The 19,120-nt window shown below is 35.9% G+C and overlaps 2 protein-coding genes across 6 annotated transcripts in view; one reads left to right on the forward strand and one right to left on the reverse strand.

Moving 5' to 3' along the window:
- The window catches only part of CENPP (centromere protein P), a gene marked incomplete at its 5' end in the record, with an annotated part of 225,545 nt that overhangs the window by 45,093 nt on the left and 161,332 nt on the right, over nucleotides 1–19,120 (reverse strand). The window lies entirely within an intron of this gene.
- The window catches only part of ECM2 (extracellular matrix protein 2), a 36,647-nt gene continuing 20,066 nt past the window's right edge, over nucleotides 2,540–19,120 (forward strand). For 3 of the 4 annotated variants that reach the window (XM_082655935.1, XM_082655933.1, XM_082655934.1), the window contains exons 1-3: nucleotides 2,581–2,702; nucleotides 13,562–13,874; nucleotides 17,766–17,954. In XM_082655935.1, coding sequence (XP_082512061.1) covers nucleotides 13,586–13,874; nucleotides 17,766–17,954 — 478 coding nt within the window. In that variant the 5' untranslated portion in view covers nucleotides 2,581–2,702; nucleotides 13,562–13,585. Of the gene's footprint in view, nucleotides 2,703–13,561; nucleotides 13,875–17,765; nucleotides 17,955–19,120 lie in introns of all 4 variants that reach the window. The other variant, XM_082655936.1, reaches the window with a different exon arrangement.

A 19,120-nucleotide genomic window follows, 5' to 3' on the forward strand; every position in this document is an offset into this window, starting at 1 on the left:
ATTGTTTTCCTCCCAAAACAATGCATAAATCAGGACACTTTTTTTTTTTTTTTTTTTTTTTTTTTGCGGTACGTGGGCCTGTCACTGCCGTGGCCTCTCCCGCCGCGGAGCACAGGCTCCGGACGCGCAGGCCCAGTGGCCATGGCCCACGGGCCCAGCCAACCCGCGGCACGTGGGATCCTCCCGGACCGGGGCACGAACCCGCGTCCCCTGCATCGGCAGGCGGACTCTCAACCACTGTGCCACCAGGGAAGCCCCAGGCCACATTTTTTTTTAAGACTTTTTTTTAGAGCAGTTTCAGATGCACAGAAAAATTGATAGGAAGGTTACAGAGGTTTCCCATATATCCCTAGTCCCCCCCATCACACAGCCTCCCCTATTATCAACATCCCCCACTACAGTGGTGCATTTGTTATAACTGATGAACCTATACTGATGCATCATAATCACCCAAGTCTATAGTTTCATTATGGTTCACTCTTGGTGTGTACATTCTATGAGTTTAGACAACAGTATAAACACGTGTATCCATCATTATGATATCATACAGAGTATTTCCACTGCCCTAAAAATCCTGTGTTCCACCTATTCATTCCTCCCACCACCAACCCCTGGCAACCACTGACCTTTTTACTGTCTTCATAGATTTGCCTTTTCCAGAATGTCACATAGCTGGAATCACATAGTACATAGCCATTTCCGAATTGCTTTTTTTTACTTAGTAATATGCATTTAAGGTTGCTCCATGTCTTTTCATGGCTTAATAGCCCATTTCTTTTTAGCACTGAATAATATTCCATTGTAGGATGCACCACAGTTTATCCTTTCACCTACTGAAGGACATCTTGGTTGCTTCCAAGTTTTGGCAACTATGAATAAAGCTGCTGTCAACATCTGTGTGCAGGCTTTTGTGTGGACATAAGTTTTCAACTTATTTGGGTAAATACCAAGGAGCATGACTGCTGAATTTTTCTAGGAAACCACCAAACTACCTTCCAAAGTGGCTGTACCATTTTGTACTCCCACAAGCAATGAATGAGAATTCCTGTTGCTTCACATTCTAACCCGCATTTGGTATTATCAGTGTTTTGGTTTTTGCAATTCAAATAGGTCTGTAGTGGCTTCTCATTCTTGATTAAATTTCCAAAGCTCTTTTCTGATTGTGGGTAGGTATTTTGGGGTGGAGATGAGGGGAACTCCTATCTCTAATGTTAGAATCTTTGCAAATGTTTGGTAATCTTGGGCTACCTGCATATGTTAAGAACACTGACCCAAAGCTCTGAATGTGTGGGTGGAGATAGTCAACTTTGTGCTTGTACTGGGTTGAGCTAGTCTGGATTCTGAAGATGGGGGTTCCCTTTTCTACTAGACACCCAGGGCCAAGTGGAAGAGAACATGGGTTGAATTTGGGGGTAAATGCCTAATATTTTGAACAAATGATGGAGACATCAGGAAGGTTGGGGTCATATGCCCTGCTTCTCTTGAGTACAGTTTCCCAACGAATCTCACCATTCCCAGGATCTATAATTTCTAAACCTGGAACACCCTCAGAGTTACCCTGTCTCATACGTGTTTTGTTGTCGTCTGCCAGACAGAGCCTATGTACCTTCAGTTTTCAAGGAATTTCTCAACATTTCTTGTCTTCTAATAGTACTAATTATTTTGTAGTGCAGTGTTACATTTTTAAAAACAAACATAGTTTTTGTTATTTTTAGGAATTTGGGTGGCCCATGTGCTCAGTCCATCATCTTGATTTGATCTATCCAGGTCATGTTAAGATTTTGGAAAGACAAAAATGTATCTTCTCTCTGTCAAATAATTTAGACCCATGAGGTAAGTAAGAATTTTAAAAAATAGATATTATAATTACCTAGTCTACGACAGGCATTTTGTATGTGCTATTCATTCTATCTGCACAAAAATTTGAAAGATAGGTATTACCATCCCAGCTGTACAAAGAAAAAACTTTAGTCACAAACAGCAGTAACTCACCCAAGGTCCTCTGTAAGCAGCACTGTGGGCCAGGAACCTTGATCTGTCTCTGACCTGCTTATTTGCAGATGAAGAAACTGAGGCCGAGGTAGATAATTAATTTGCCAGTTACCTTAATCAGAAGCCTCATAGCTCCCTTGAATATTTTCTTCTTATTGCTTAAGGTTGGAAGTTACATAATTTCAATGACATTAATATGTAACAGCTTTCTGTTTTGTTAACAATATTGTGTGTGAGACTGGTGTGGCAGGCAGAGAGCCGACGAGAGAGTTAAATAACATTAACCCAATTAAAGGCATTCCAGGAAGGCATAGTCCTCTAACTTGGAACGTTAAGATTTTTAATGTAATTAGTCTATGAAAATCACGCATTTCTTAATCAAGCTCCCCTTTTGTGCTTCCAACTCCGCCTTCTCAGCCTACAGACTAATGCTTTTCCCCCCCTCTGCTGCTTTCCACTTTTCCCATGATTTAGAACAAATATTTGCCTTGGTAACTATTTTCCCTGGTTACTCTCTTGGCTGATTTTCTGCACAAAGAACCGAAAGGCATGTATCCCCAAGGGAAGCAGTTATTTTAGATTTTGCAAAGAAGTCAGTTAACAATTTTCAACAATCCCTTCTTTGTTTTAAAGAAAGCTCTGGTTTTGTTTCATTTTCATCTGGAGACTTAAATGACACCAAGCAAAGCCTACTTAGTTTAGATTTCCAGGTAAAATGTTTTAAATTTTAAGTTTCTACTAAAGCATGTGGAATGGTTTTAATATTTGGCTGTTTTATGTTGCAAATATGTTTAACCCTTGAGGAAATAAGCTCTTACTAATAGATTTTAAAAGTTTAAAGTGTACATTATTTTGTTTACTTGTTTTTTTCAGGATGACTACTTCCGAAGTATTTAAAACTTTATGAAATTAGGATTCAATATATTTTTATATGTTTAAATAGAATTACATGCTCAATAGAAGTATAAGTTGGTTTGAAAATTTCATTCTTTTCTATTTTTAAGTCCTAAAAGAGCATAAAGGATTAATTAAAAATGTTTTTCATTATAAGCCTATAGAGTGAAGTTAAAAGGGATAATAGGCATCTCATGGCTTTGTGTAGAAGTTTAAAATTTAATTTAAACCCTTTTAAAGCTTACTTAAGACAGATGACGAAGAATTTTAATGGAAAAAAATAATAAGTTAACCAAGATTTACAGATGATATTTAATGTTGGGATAAACACAATAAATGCTAAAATGAAAGAAAATTTTACTTGATCAAAATAATACCTACAGTGATTAGACCTATTGTGTCATAAAAGTTTACCTCTAGAAACATATTCACTCAATTATAAAGTTGTTTTTGGAATAAATATTAAATAAATGTGAAATTCTATAAATCACTGAAAATAACAAAGGCCGAGGCATCAATGATAAAATTAGTATTGAGAGGCCATTTCATAAACATTATTTAAACATTTCAATTAGACTATTTAGATTCTGATTTTCTTAAAATTAAGATAGCTCTGTAAATTTATTTTTGTACATATCTATTTAGATTTCTGGATAAGTAAAAGTGAGCCAGTTTGGGAGGGGGGTGGAAGACAAAGAGGGATGGGGATAATGGGAGAAGGGTGAGCTTGGGCAATGCTCTGCTAAGTAAGAGGCTCAGGGACAACACGATGCCTGAGACACTCATGGAAGTTTATCTCCAGAGCCCTTAGATCCAGGGCCTGACTCCTCATAACTCTCACCTACCACAGGATGGAGAGTCACATATATGACTGTCAAAGCAAGAAAATCTCCATGTACAGATTTTATGTAGAGCACATTTTATGTAGAGCACATTTTATGTATGCTCTCTGTCAGAGCTCACTTCCCCCGCCACTCAGCAAATTCTACTTCTACCCTGTCTCACAGTGCAACTTTTCATATTGCTTTCCCCTGCTGCTGTTGCTATTTCTTCCCAACATATTACCTTGCTCTCTGAATGGGCTTTGACAATTTTAGCCACCAATCAGCTAGGGGATTTGCTCCTCCCTTATATTTTGCATGTTAGTTTTTCTAAAACTAATATAGATTATGAAAAGTTGTTCTAATATAGTTTCATTTCAGTGACCTACAGTAAAGGGTTTGAAATTACTGCAGTAATTAAAGTACCTATATACTGAAAAAGAGATTGCATGCTGAGGTTAGTTGACATGAAAATAACTTAGAGGCTGCTATTTGTTGAGCCAAGGGAAAATGGTGACAAGTCAGCATATGATCCAAGTACATCCTGACTACAGGAGGATAATTCTGGCAGATGAAGTTATAAAAAGAACTGAGATTCAAGAGGGCAAACTAAGCAGATATCACTCTTTTCCTCTTACCAAATACCTAGACATAAGAGAAGATATATTACAAACAAATACACACATGGATATATAGCTGCAGTAGGAAATAAGAAGGGGAGCTTCTGGTGAGACAGAAACTGTGAGGAATCCTTCAAATACAGAGAGAAGATGGGAATGAATTTAAAGAGAAAAACCATAGCCTTGAATAGGTATGGGAGAGAACTGTGTAAAAAGAGCTTGTGTGGAAAAGAAAGAAGTCATTAGAGTAAAAGATCCTAAGAAGGATACAATAAGGAAAAAAACAAAACCCGTACATTATAGTAGAACTTCTGAATATTAAAAATGAGTTCAAAATCTGAAAAAAAAACTTCTACAGAGAGAGGAAAAAAGACTTATTACAAAGAGATGAGAATCAGATTCAATTTAAACTTTTCATCAGTAACAGATATAAGAAACAAATGGAACAATACCTATGAAGTATTGAAGGAAAATTATTCTAAAATCATAATTCTATTTCCAACTAAACAAAATGATATTTTCTGACATATACGAATTCAAAACTTTTACAACCCAAAACATTCTCTAAAAGAAAAATGATATATTTCAGGGAAATAAAACTAATCTGAGGGAACTCATGCTTCTTATAATGGCAGACTATGCAATTCAGACCATTCAGCCTACTGAGAATAATTAGAAAAAAATAGGAAAAAATAACAGGGCCAATATTTGGGATAGGACTGGAATCCTAAGAGGTCTGGAACAGCTTTTCTTCTGGAGGCATCTGTGGAACCAAAAGAGGTGACTGAGAAGCTTAGTATAGCTTTAAAACAGCCTCTCAAGTCAAGACAGAAACAAAACTCAAGGAATGGGGCCAATCAAGCAGCAGGGGTGGCAGGCAAAAGTGATGCAGATGAAATCACCAGGTTTTGGTTTGGGACTTAAAGTATAATTATTAATTAGTTATAGTGAAACTCAGCTTCAAATCATTCAATTTATGATTGTTAGTGCCCTTAACCTCATGTCTGAATGTAAATCCTTTTAGGATAAATAATAAATATATCATTGTAGGCTTCAAAGTATATTCACAATTTTTCATATACAATGCTTGGCAATCAAATGCCATCAGGCATAGGAAGAAACAGAAGAAAATGGTTAAAAACCTAGAAAGAAATAACAGACAATAGAAATAGACATATAGAATGTCCTGAAATGGAGTTTTCAGACTCAGACTTAAATAAATGTGATTAATAAGTTCAAAACGTGAAAAACAAGATTGAAAATTTCAGTAGAGAAACAGAAACAATAAGAACCCACTGAAAAGCCGAAAAACTAAAAAAACACAATAATAGAAAAATAGAAGTCAATGGATGGATTTAATAGCAGATAAACCATAGCTGAACAGATAATTAGTGAATGGAAGGGAGGTTAGTGGAATAACCAGAATCAATCACAGGGTGAGAGAAGGATAAAAAATACAAGAGAGGGAAAGTGACATTAAAGACATAATGAGAAGGCTATCATACGTGTCACTGTAGTTTTGAAAAGAAAGAGGAGAGAGAAGTAGGAGAGTATTATTTGAAGACGTAAGGGCTAAGAAATTTCCAAATTTGATAAATATCAGTCCACAGATTCAGGAAGTGCTATGAATCCTATATAGGATAAAACCAAGTAAATCATATCTATGTACAACAGAGTAAAACAGCTGAAAACCAAAGCCAAAGAGAATATCTTAAAAGCAACAAAAAAAGTTACTTTTAAAGGAGAAATAATTAGATTGACAGATGACTACTCAACACAAAATATGGAAACAAGAAGATATTGGAATGAAATCTTCCAAATGCTGAAAGAAAACACTTGTCAATCTAGAATTCCATATTTAGCAAATACATCCTTTCAGAATGAACATAAGATATAAACATTTTCATATGACCAACAAACAAAAGAACTGGTCATCAGCAGTCCTGCACTAAGGCAATTACTAAAAGGTATTTTTTAGGAAGAAAATAATCCTGATAGAAGACTGGAGATACAGAAAGAAATAAGAAGAAAGAAAAAGGATAAATGTTTAGGAAGATCTAAATCAGTGGTTCTTAATTGGAGGCAGGCTGAATCCTTCCACCCCCAAGACACATCTGGTAATATATGAAGACATTTTTGGTTGTTATAACTGAGAGGAGGTATCTACTGGGTAGGAGCCAGGGATGCTACTAAATATACAAAGGCCAGCCCCCCACCACAACAAAGGAATTATCCAACCCAAATGTTAATAGTGCTAAGGTTGAGAGAGCCTGATCTAAATGAACTTTCAGCATAAAATAATAATAATCTTTTGAGGGTTTAACAAATATAAAGAATTAAAATATACGACAAAAGTAGTATATGTTCTAGGATGAGGTAAGTAAAGTTAAAGTCCAGAAAGAGGTAAAGGTACTAATTTATATTAGACTTGATAAGTTAAGGATGTATGCGGTAATCTCCACAAAGAACTTTATAGTGAAAAGTATACAATTACTAATGGAATAATAAAAACTAAACAATCAATTAAAAAGAAAGCAAGCAAGAATGGAAAAAAAAACACACAAAGAACAGGCAGGACAAATAGAATGCAAATATTCAGAAAATATATTTAAATTCAAACATATCAAGTGTTACAGTAAATAAAAATAGACTTTCTATTCCGATTAGAAGATAAAAATTGTCATATTGAACTAAAAATGATACGCTAATAGAAAATATATTGAAAATATGAAAGGCTGAAAGTAAAATGATGCAAAAAATATATTAAGTAGACATTAATAAAAAGAAAGCAGCTACATTAATTAGACAAAGTAGATCTTATGACAAAACACACTACTAGAGATACAGAAAGTACCTAATGATAAAAGCACCAGAAATATATAACAATTCTAAATGTGTATATACCTATACCATGGCCTCAAAATATATTAATAAATATGACCAAAGTGACTTATATTAAATTTCATCCAAAAATAAACCCAAGAGACAATATAGTTAAAAACAACAGAAAATCTATTATTACATTATTTATAAATTAAAAATTACAATTAAGAACATAAAAGTGCTCACTTTGGCAGCACATATACTAAAATTGGAACAATACAGAGAAGATTAGCATGGCCCCTGAACAAGGATGACATGCAAATTTGTGAAGCATTCCATATTTTTACATAGAGAACAGACTTGTGGTTGCCAAGGGGGAGGAGGGGAGGAGGGGAGGGAGAGGGATGGGCTGGGAGTTTGGGCTTGGTAGATGCAAACTATTATATTTAGAATGGATAAACAACAAGGCCCTAATGTATAGCACAGGGAACTATACTCAATATCTTGTGATAAACCATAATGGAAAAGAATATAAAAAAAGAATGTATATATGTTTATAATTGAGTCACACTGCTGTACAGCAGAGATGGGCACAACATTGTAAATCAACTATTCTTCAGTTTAAAAAAAAAAGAAAAAAGAACATAAAAATATTTCCAGAAGATATATGCACAAGAGTGTTTTGTTTTGTTTCATTTTTTGGCCACGCCATGCAGCTTGTGGGATCCTAGTTCACTGACTACAGATTGAACTCGTGCCCTTGGCAGTGAATGCTCAGAGTCCTAACAACTGGACCAAAAGGGAATTTCCACAGGAGTGTTTACAACAGAGGAAAAGTGGAAAAAATTAAATATCCATCACCAAATTGTTTGTTACATAACTTATGGAATGAAAATAGAGTGCACAGACCAGATAGATTTACATACATTGACATATATGTCCATATGACCACACTTTATTACTGAATGGAAAGAAAACAGATTGCAGTATATCGAACAATTCCATTTATGTTTAAATATATATGTTCATATATGTTTAGAAGGTATCATGAAAGATACCCTTAAACTAGGGGATGGGAAACTATGGCCCATAGGCCAAATTCTGTTTTTCAAAGTGCCATCAGAATACAGTTGTGGCCATCCATTTACTTGTCTATGGTTATTTTTGGCTACAATAACAAAGTTGAATAGTTTTAACAGAGACTGTTGTCCTGCAAAGCTAAAAATATTTACTCTCTGGACCCTGAAGAAAAAGTAGGTCTACCGTTGTACTAAACTATGAATTATCGTTAAGGCAACTTGTTTTTTATGCCTGTGTATCATTTTGAGTTTTTAAAAATTATGTACTAGTTTTAGAAACTTAAACACATCTTAAAAAGCATTGATAAAAAAAGATTAAGAACTCAGGAGAAAGAAAACTGTGTGAACATGGCTTATCTGTAAATCTCTTATGGGCCATGATATGAACAACAAATTGTAGCTCAATCTAAGGAAGACTTTTCTGACAGAGCTGTCTGAACATGGAAGATAAAGAACTTCCCATTACTGGAAAAGCAGATGACTTCAAAGATTCATTCAAAATCTGAGTTCTATACAGTGAAGCACCATTATAAATGATATAGATTGCTAGGAAGCAAAAGCATCACCTGGCCACAATGAAAACACAAACTGAAAGTAGGATCATAAATCAATGAACATGCAACTCTGACTAAATAAGCATATAAGCATACCACAGAGATGTTGTGTGTATGGTTACAGACAACCACAATAAAGCTAATACTGCAACACAGGGAATCACACAATTTTTTTTGGTTTCCCAGTGCATATAAAAGTTATGTTTACAGTATACTGTATTCTATTTAATGTGCAATAGCATTATGTCTAAAAAGATAATCAATGTTCCTGTCTTAATTAAAAAATACTTTATTGCTAAAAAAATGCTAGCCATCATCTGAGCCTTCAGAGCATAATAATCTTTTTGCAACAGTAACATCAAAGATCACTGATCACAGATCACCATAACAAATATAGTAATTTGGTAATAATGAAAAAGTTTAAAATATTGTGAGAATTACCAAAATGTGACAGCATGAAGTGAGCAAATGTTGTTGGAAAAAAGGTGCCAATAAACTTGCTTGATGCAGGGTTGCCTCAAACCTTCAATTTGTTAAAAAATGCAGTATCTGTGAAGCATGATAAAGTGCAATAAAACGAAGTATGTCTGTACTGTCTCCACAGTTTTGTCTTTTCCAGAATGCCATGTAGTTGCAGTCACACTGTACTAGCCTTTTCAGATTGGCTTCTTCCACTTAGTAATAAGCATTTAAGATTCTTTCATGTCTTTTCATGGTTTGAGAGCTTTTCTTTTTAGTGCTGAATAATACTCCACTGTTTGGATGTAACACAGTTTATTTATCCATTCACCTACTTAAGGATGTCTTGGTTGTTCCCAACCTTTGGCAGTTATGAATATAGCTGCTGTAAACATCCATGTGCAGGTTTTGGTGTGGATATAAGTTTTCAGCTCATGTGGGTAAATATTAAGAAGCATGACTGCTGGATTGCAGGGTAAGAGTATGTTTAGTTTTGTAAGAAATTGCCAAACTGTCTTACAGAGTGGCTGTATGGTTTTGTATTCCCACCAGCAATAAATGAGAGTTCCTGTTGCTACACACCCTTACCTCACAATTTGTCAGTGTTTTTGATTTTGGCCATTCTAACAGGGTACAGTGCTATCTTGTTGTTTTAGCTTGTGATCTACTATTTTAAAAATCCAGATTTGGGAGAAGAAAGTAGAAATTCTGGATGATAACTGTGGATTTGTCTAGTTCTTGCAGCTATACCAGTTTTTTTCTTCATGTAATTTGAATCTGTACTGTTCAGTGTATAAAGGCTTAGAATTGTTACATCTTCATGAATAGATCCTTTTATCATTACATAATGGCTCTCTTTATTCTTCTTCATCTTATATTAACATAGCCATCCACTTTTTTTATTGAGTTAAATATGTCTTTTCTTAAAACTTTATTTTATTTATTTATTTTTTTGGCTGCATTGGGTCTTCATTGCTGCGCGTGGGCTTTCTCTAGTTGAGTCGAACGGGGGCTACTGTTCATTGCAGTGTACAGGCTTCTCACTGCGGTGGCTTCTCTTTTGTGGAGCACGGGCTCTAGGCATGTGGGTTTCAGTAGTTGTGGCACATGGGCTCAGTAGTTGTGGCTCGCAGGCTCTAGAGTGCAGGCTTAGTTGTGGCGCACCGGCTTAGTTGCTCCACGGCATGTGGGCTCTTCCCGGACCAGGGCTTGAACCTGTGTCCCCTGCATTGGCAGGCGGATTCTTGAGCACTGTGCCACCAGGGAAGCCCCCACTTTTCTTTTGATTAGTGTTACCAAAGTATATATTTTTCCATCCTTTTAATTTTAATCCATTTGTATCTTTATTTAGCATGAGTTTCTTATAGGCAGCATAGAGTTGGGATTTTATTTTATTTTGTTTTATTTTATTTTATTTTGTTGTGGTGGGTCTTAGTTGAGGCTGCAGTCTCCTTAGTTGTGGCATGTGAACTCTTAGTTGTGGTATGCATGTGGGATCTAGTTCCCTGGCCAGGGATTGAACCCAGGCCCCCTGCATTGGGAGCATGGAGTCTTAACCACTGGACCACCAGGGAAGTCCCTAGAGTTGGGTCTTAATTTTTAAAAATTCAATGTGGACAGTCTCTGTGGCAATTAATAAATTCACATTTAATATGATTTACATGTAATATGTTTTGGATTATTTCTATTACTCCACGTTATCACCTTTATTGGTTTATTAGCTATAACTCTTGTTTTTTTGGTGATTACCTTAGGGCTTATAGTATGCATCTTTAACTTATTACAATTATCTTCAGTTGATATTCCACTTTGCTTATAGTATTAGAACATAACAGTATATTCACACTTCCTCTTTCCTCCTTTCTGCTTCTGTTGTCATACATTTTACTTTCACTTAAGGTAGAAACCCCAAAATACAGTATTATTATATTAATCACCACAACTGTTAAACAGATGACTGTATTAAACTAGCATCTTTTAAAGAGATTTAAAAATAAAAAAGAGCATTTATCTACATATATGCCATTTCCTGTGATATTCATTCCTTTGTGTAGATCCATAATTCTATCTGATATAATTTTCCTTCTACTTTAGCATTTCTTACAGTGCAATTCTGCTGGTGATTAATTCCTTCAGCTTCTCTATGTCTGAAAAAGTCTTTATGTTGCCTGTGTTTCTGAAAGACATTATCACTGAGTATATAAGTTGATTTTTTTCAGTATCTGAAAGTCATTGTTCCACTGTCTTCCGGCTTGTACTGTTTTGAATGAGAAGTCTTTTATTCTATTCTTAACTTTGTGTCTTTTTCTCTGGTCACTTTTAAGATGTTCCCCTTATTACTGGTTTTAAAGCAATTTGATTATGATGAATATTTGACATAATTTTCTTCATATTTCTTATTTTGGGGGTTTATTGATCTTGGATATGTGGGTTTATAGTTTTCATCAAATTTGGAAAATGACCAGTCTTTATTTCTTCAAATATTTTTGTGCCTCCCTAGTCCTTCAGGGACTGGAACTGGACATAAATTGATCTTCTTGAAGTTGTCCCATAGTTTGAAGATGCTCTGTTCATGTTTTTTACTGGTCATGTGTGTGTGTGTGTTTCATTTTGGATAATTTCTGTGACTATGTTTACAAGTTTACTAATTTTTTCCTGCAGTGTCTAATGTGCTATTCATCCCTTGCAGTATAGTTTTTCCTCTCTCACATTGTAGTTTACATCTTTAAAAGTTCAATTTGGATTTCTTTAAATATCTTTCCTCTACGTTCTTGAACACGCAGATTATGGTTTTAATAACTTTTAATGACCTACTTAATAATTATGTCAGCTGTGCTATGGATGGGTTTCAATAGATTGATTTTCCTCATCATGGGTCAACAATTCCTGTTTCTTTGTGTGCCTGGTAAATTTTTGCTGGATTTCCCAGTACTTGTTGGGTGCTCTGGGACATAGTTAAGTTGTTGCACACAGTTTGATCCTTTCTGGAGGCTTGCTATTCAGTGCTGTAAATGGGATCAGATCAGCCGTTAGTCTAGGGTAAATTGTTTTCTCTGATGTGCCGATGCCCTTCTGAGCACTCTGTCTGATGCCCTTTGCAGTACAGGTTCTCCACTATGACTGGTGGACACACAGAGTCTGCCCAGCCTTTTCTAGCCTAAAGGATGTTTTCTTTTTGTCCTTCATGGTAGTTCTTTCTCAAGTGTTGAGTAGTTTTCTCATACAAATGTGCTAATCATACTCGGTTGAAGACTTGATATCTTTGGAAGTCTTTTTCAGGGTAGCTCTCACCTCCCTGTGCTCTGCTCTGCAAACTCTTGCCTCTCTGGCATCCCCAGGACCCCAGGTTTTTCGGTTTCTTTTTTCAACTCAGGGAGATTGTTGGGCTCTGCCTGGGTCCTCACCCTGGTCTTCAGCCTCGGAAGGAACTCCCTCCAGGCAGTGAGCAGGAGCTCAACTTGGATTTTCCCCCTCTCAGGGATTTCTGTTCTGTGCTAATCCATGTTCAAGGTTTGAAAAAGTATTCATTTCTCAAATATGTTTTTCAGCTTCACCATGTGCAGGGCCCTGTACTCCTCTTGAGACCAGCTGATTAAAAGTTACTCTTTGTCCCTCTTACCTCTTTATAACTGATAGTAGTTTGCTGTTTGCTGTTATTTTTATTTGGTGCAATTATGCTCTTTCCCCCCAACAAAGAAAATTAGAACAGTAGAGAATAAAATAATAAAATATAAGAGCTGGGAAAATGAATTGTGGATGATGTTAGTCACAGAATGACTTGGCAGAGAGGTGGAGAGAAACCTCCTGAGTAACCTCTGAAAACCTACAACACAGTGGTTCAGAGAGGGGTCGGCACACTATGGCCTGGGGGGTAAGTCTGACCCACTGCCTGTTTTGGAATTTGTGTACACAATTGTACACATATAATGTACACAAACTGTGCACATATCACGTACACAAACTGTGTACATATCACATACACAAACTGTACATATTGTCTACCTTCATGTTACAAGGGTCGAGTGGAGTAGTTATGACAAAGACTGCATGGCCTGTAAAACCTAAAATGTTTACTATATGGTTCTTTATAGAAAAAGTTTGCTCATGTCTGGTCTAGCAATAAAGTACTAAAAATTATTTGATTCTGACAGAAAAATTCTAAATTCTGACTTGGCAGTAATACTATAGCATAGAGCCCATATATTATATGTGTTATATCTCACAGGCTTGCTGCTGAGGGATATAGGCAATTATAGGCCAATTTTCAGAGGTAAAAATTTAGTCACTAACTCTGAAATTCTGTTTCATTCTCATCCTAGGCATCAAATAGTGAAAAAGCAAGCATGAAGTTTTCAAGCTTGTATTGTTTTCTTCTGCTTCTCGTTATTCAAACTGACTTTGGACAAAATGAAGAAACTTCTAGGAAGGAAAGAAGGAAGATGTATTATAGAAGACAGAGAAAAAGTTCCTCGCCCATCCACAGATCCAGTAGACAGCTTGGAATTCAGCAAATGAGGATGGTTACACCAGCAGCAACACTTCCCATGGTTAACTTGGATTATAGTACGGAGGAAAAGTTTGAATCCTTTTTAAGATTTCCCGGAGTAGAAGCAAGCTATAATGTGTTACCAGGTAAGAAAACAGTAGGAGAGAGGAAGAGAGAGAAACTCCAAAAAGAAAATTTTTTAAAAATTCAAGTTATTATATTATCTTTTGGTTTAATCTACAAAGATAAATTTTGAAATAATTTAAAAAACCATTCACAGAATATACTTATAATACAAATTATTGTAAAACAGAAAAAATATTACTTATCCTATAACTACATTTATAAAATCATAGTTACTATTTTCGTTTATTATTTCTAGTCTGTTTACTATGCCATGTATTTAAAATAGTTGTAATCATAATATAGTAATATACATGTCAAAACTGCTTTTTCATTTATCATGATAGATCATCTAGGATATAGAAATAAATGATTCAGATGAGTCTATGAACTCACGGCTATTAAATATTTTCAACCAAACATGAAGTTAAGCCACTGAATTTATTTTATATAGACCAAACTACTGAATTTTTAAAGTTTGAAAAGATTGGAAATTCTTCCGAAGATTTCAACTAGGCATTTTTAAACACTAATATTTAGTTGGTCCACATTTTTCCAGGTTTGGAAGGAAAAAGTAATTATATTATACATATGGTACCATTACATAAAACTTTCAAAAGAATGTATCACCACATAATGTTCTGTGACCAATACTTCATACATTGTCTCAAGAAAACCAAATGCTTCTAAATGATGTTATTTCCACGAAGTTAACAGAAATAACATACAATTACCATGAAAAGAGACAATTTAGGTCACATTTACAACATGATTGAGAGAAGAAAGAGCCTGGAGGCAGGGAATTTAAAATGATGATTATAGGGTACCCATAACTCTTAAAGAACGATGAGGTCAATTTCCCTAATTAAGTGGAAAGATATCCAAGCTATAATAATAGAAAATAAAAAGGTTGAAAAGTAGTATGCATAATGTGATCTCAAATCTGTTTTAAAAAATATGCAGCATAGGGTGATGTGCATTAAAAGGTATAGAAGATGTATACGAAAGATTTCTAAATTGTCCTAAAATGTTTTCCAGTGGTCTTACAGTACAATTTAAAAAAACTGTGGGTTTCCCTGGTGGCACAGTGGTTGGGAGTCCGCCTGCTGATGCAGGGGACACGGGTTCGTGCCCCGGTCCGGGAAGATCCCACATGCTGTGGAGCGGCTAGGCCCGTGAGCCATGGCCGCTGAGCCTGCGCATCCGGAGCCTGTGCTCTGCCAACGGGAGAGGCCGCAACAGTGAGAGGCCCGCGTACCGCAAAAAAAAAAGAAAAAAAAATTGTGGTAAAATACACATGACATAAAACTTATCATTTAACCATTTAAAAGTGTACAATTCAGTGGCATTAAGTATATTCACAATGTTGTGCAACCGTCACCATTATCTTGTTCCTGAACACTTTCTTCACCCTAAAAGGGAACTACATATATATTAAGCACTTACTCCCCATTTTCTCCTCCCCGCAATCCCTGGCAACCACTGATCTTTCTGTCTCTATGAATTTGCCTATTCTGAATATTCAATATAAAAGGAGTCCTATAATATGTGGCCTTTGGTGTCTGACTTCTTTTACTTGGCATAATGTTTTCAAGGTTCACTCATGTTGTACAGTGTATCAGTACTTCATTCTTTTTTTATGCTGAATTATATCTCATTGCAGAGAAATACCATGTTTTGTTTATCCTTTCATCCATTGATGGATAATTGCGTTGTTTCCACCTTTTGGCTACTGTGAATAGCACAGCTACGAACATTTGTGTACAAGTTTCTATCTGAATTCTCGTTTTCAGTTCCCTTGGGTATATACCTAGAAGTGGAATATCAGGTACCTAGGAGCTGGGTCATGTGGTAATTATATGTTTAATTTATTGAGAAATTGCCAAATGTTCCCCAGAGAAGCTATATCATTTTATATACCCACCGGCAATATACAAAGACTCCAATTTCTCCACATCCTTGCCATTATTTTCCATTTAAAAAATATAGCCATTCTTGTGGATGTGAAGTGGTTATCACATTGTGGTTTAATTTGTATTTCCCTAATGACTCTCAGCATCTCTTTATGTGCTTATTGTTCATTGTATATCTTCTTTGGAGAAATGTCTATTCAAGTCCTTTGTCCATATTTTAATTGGGCTGGCTTTCTGTTGTTGAGTTATAAGAGTTCTTCATGTATATTCAAGATATTAGACCCTTATCAGATATGATTTGCAAATATTTTCTCTCATTGTGTACATTGTCCTTCGACTTTCTTGACAATGTTCTCCAATGGACCAAATTTTAAATTTTGATACAGTCCAATTCATCTGTTTTTTCTTTTGTTGCTTGTGCTTTTGGAATCATATCTAAAAATCCATTGCGAAATCCAAGGTCATGCTTTATTTTATGAATATTATATTTTACATCTTATATTTAGGTTTTGATCCATTTTGAGTTAATTTTTATATTTGGCATGAGGTAGGGGGCAACTTCATTCTTTTGCATACGGATATACAGTTGTCCCAGCACCATTTGTTGAAGAGACAACTTTTTTCCCCATTGAATGGGCTTGGCACTTTTGTCAAAAATCAATTGGCCATAGATGTAATGGGTTTATTTCTGGACTCTCAATATTCCACTGGTCTATATGTTTATCCTTATGCCAGTACCATACTGGTATAAGCTGATTATTGTAGCTTTGTGGTAAGTTTTGAAATCTGGAAGTGTGAGCCCTCAAAAAATTTTATTTTCTTTCAAGATTTTTTTTGGCTATTTGGGGCCCCTTATAATTCCTTATGAAATTAAGGATTAACTTTTCCATTTCTGCAAAAAAGGCTGTTGGAATTTTGATACACTATAGTACTTTTATAATCAGGAGACAACTCCTGATTATATCTATTTTTTTTTTCCAGGGGAGAAATTGGATGGGTGGGATTAGTTTACTGTAAGTATCCAAATGAGAGATGGGTAGGGCTTGAACAGGGTTGACACAGCAGTAAGGGAAAGAAGGGGACAAATGTGAGAGCTCATTTGCGGGGACAGTGGCTCAACAGATGGAAAAGAGTTATCAGGAATAACACTAGGATTGGAAGGAAAACATCCCCTCTAATATTCAAATTGACTGTCTAATGGCCTGCTTAGTTGACACACATATCCATGTATCTACAACACTCTATGTAGAGAAAACAATATACTAAAACCCACTGCACTGTGTACTTTAAAAGGGTATTTGAATTGTATTTCAATAACACAACTATTCTAAAAAATAAGAGATTGTTGCAATGTCTCATCGAGAATTCAACGTAAAAAGCACCACAAGCATACAGTCTTATTTCACCTCTCCATCTGCACATCAGGAAGGGTACAATGTGGGCTCATTCATCATTAGTGCTGTTCCAGCTCTCTGCTCTCTGGCATGTGATGGAACTATACTGCTTTTTCTCTTCTGAAGTTAGATGTAGCCGTATAATTTGCCTTGGTCAATATAATTAGACATGTTTAGAGCTTGTGTGTTATTTGCAACCTCACATTCCCACTGCTGTGCTGGTCATCAGGGCAGCCTGCTTGGAGATGAAGCCTATTTTTTATCCTGACAATATCTACATTGGACACATAGCAGGAACAAGAAATAACTGAGATTTGGGGGTTGTTTGTTGCTGTTGTATAACTTAGCCATCCTGACAGATGCAGGATGGAAGTACGATTCAGGCTCAGGTTACCATGAGGAGGTCACTCTCAGAGCCTAAGTAAGAGGGGTTGAGAATACAGCATGTGAAAAGCATTTCAGAGGGTTACACCTGTAAGATACTTTTATCCTCTGCATGAAAGAACATAGAATGTTATTCTTGTGTGGGTCTATCACATTGGGCTCACTTCCATTCACAAGTGCTAGTAATCATACAAGGAATTTAAATGTTACTGTTCTCTTCTAGGAAAGAAAGGACACTGTTTGGCAAATGGGATGATCATGTATAACAAAGCTGTGTGGTCTCCTGAGCCCTGCACTACCTGCCTCTGCTCGAATGGAAGAGTCCTTTGTGATGAGACCAAGTGCCACCCTCAGATGTGCCCCCAAACAGTTACACCTGAAGGAGAATGCTGCCCCGTCTGCTCTGATACTGGTACAAATATTTAGCCCAAACAAAATATCACATGTGATTTAGTCTTTAACTTCCATTTGTTTTTATTTTGTCACTACCTTAAATTTTAAATTATGATAAACTAGTCATCAGGGTACTTAAAATATTGGCACAATGATGCTAAACATGGAAATTATTTGGGAAATTGCATGATAGGGGAGAGAAAAATAAAACATCTTGGCTTTAGAGTTCTAGCTCTATTAGAATGAGTAAACTCAGACCAGATCACATTCCACATTTGACTCGCAGCATTACAGATGTAGTGATAGAATTTACATAGCAAACAGCTCCCATGTTCTTAGTATGCGTGAAGAACTCTGCTTAGTTCCTTACATGCATTATCTCACTTAATTCAACTCAGTGTGTTTACAGTTATCAACCCAAATGAAGATGAAGAACTCATGGTGAACAAAGGGAGGAGTGGTTTGCATCTAGAGAAAAAGCCCAGTTTTCCCAGTTTTCCCAGTCTATGTGCAGTTTTCCCAGTCTATGTGTAGTCATTACTGCTCAGGTAATCCTAGGGAAATAAAGGGCAATGGCCCTGGAGCAGTGGCTTTCTGTTGTGGCACTGCTGTGCACAGAAAGATCACACTATGAGGTTTTGTTGGCTGCTCACTGTGCCTTATCTATGAGGCTGATGCAGTAGAGGACTCTAGGGAGGAAGCCTCAGGACTCCTGCAAGAAAAGCCTGGCCAATAGCTTATGAAATAAATAAATATGTGTTAAATAATTTGATGGGAAGGGATACAGATATTTTCTGTTGCCTATGATCAAGGTAGATTGTTTCCAAGCACACAGGATGATCACAGGGTGGTTACCTACAAAAGTCTCCTACCAGGAAGAACATCAGAACATTTAGGAACTGTATTTTGGTGTATACTACTAATTATTTTACTAAGCTATTATGACTTTAAAAAATGTTAGAAAATAAAAGTTTTTAATGAAACTGACTCCTTGGGATATGAAACAGAAGATTTATAAAGGCAAGATCCAGAAATTCTCAGACATTTTTCAAAGGACTTGAACTATTATTCTTGAAATGCTGTGGTTATTTTGGAAAAATAAACTTGGATATACAGAAAAGATTTTAAACGTTTCAATATGATAGTTTTAGTTTCATTTTGCTAATTTTTTCCTACTCTCCTTTT

This window comes from Grampus griseus (assembly GCF_964374135.1).
Source record: "Grampus griseus genome assembly, chromosome: 6".
Taxonomy (NCBI): domain Eukaryota; kingdom Metazoa; phylum Chordata; class Mammalia; order Artiodactyla; family Delphinidae; genus Grampus; species Grampus griseus.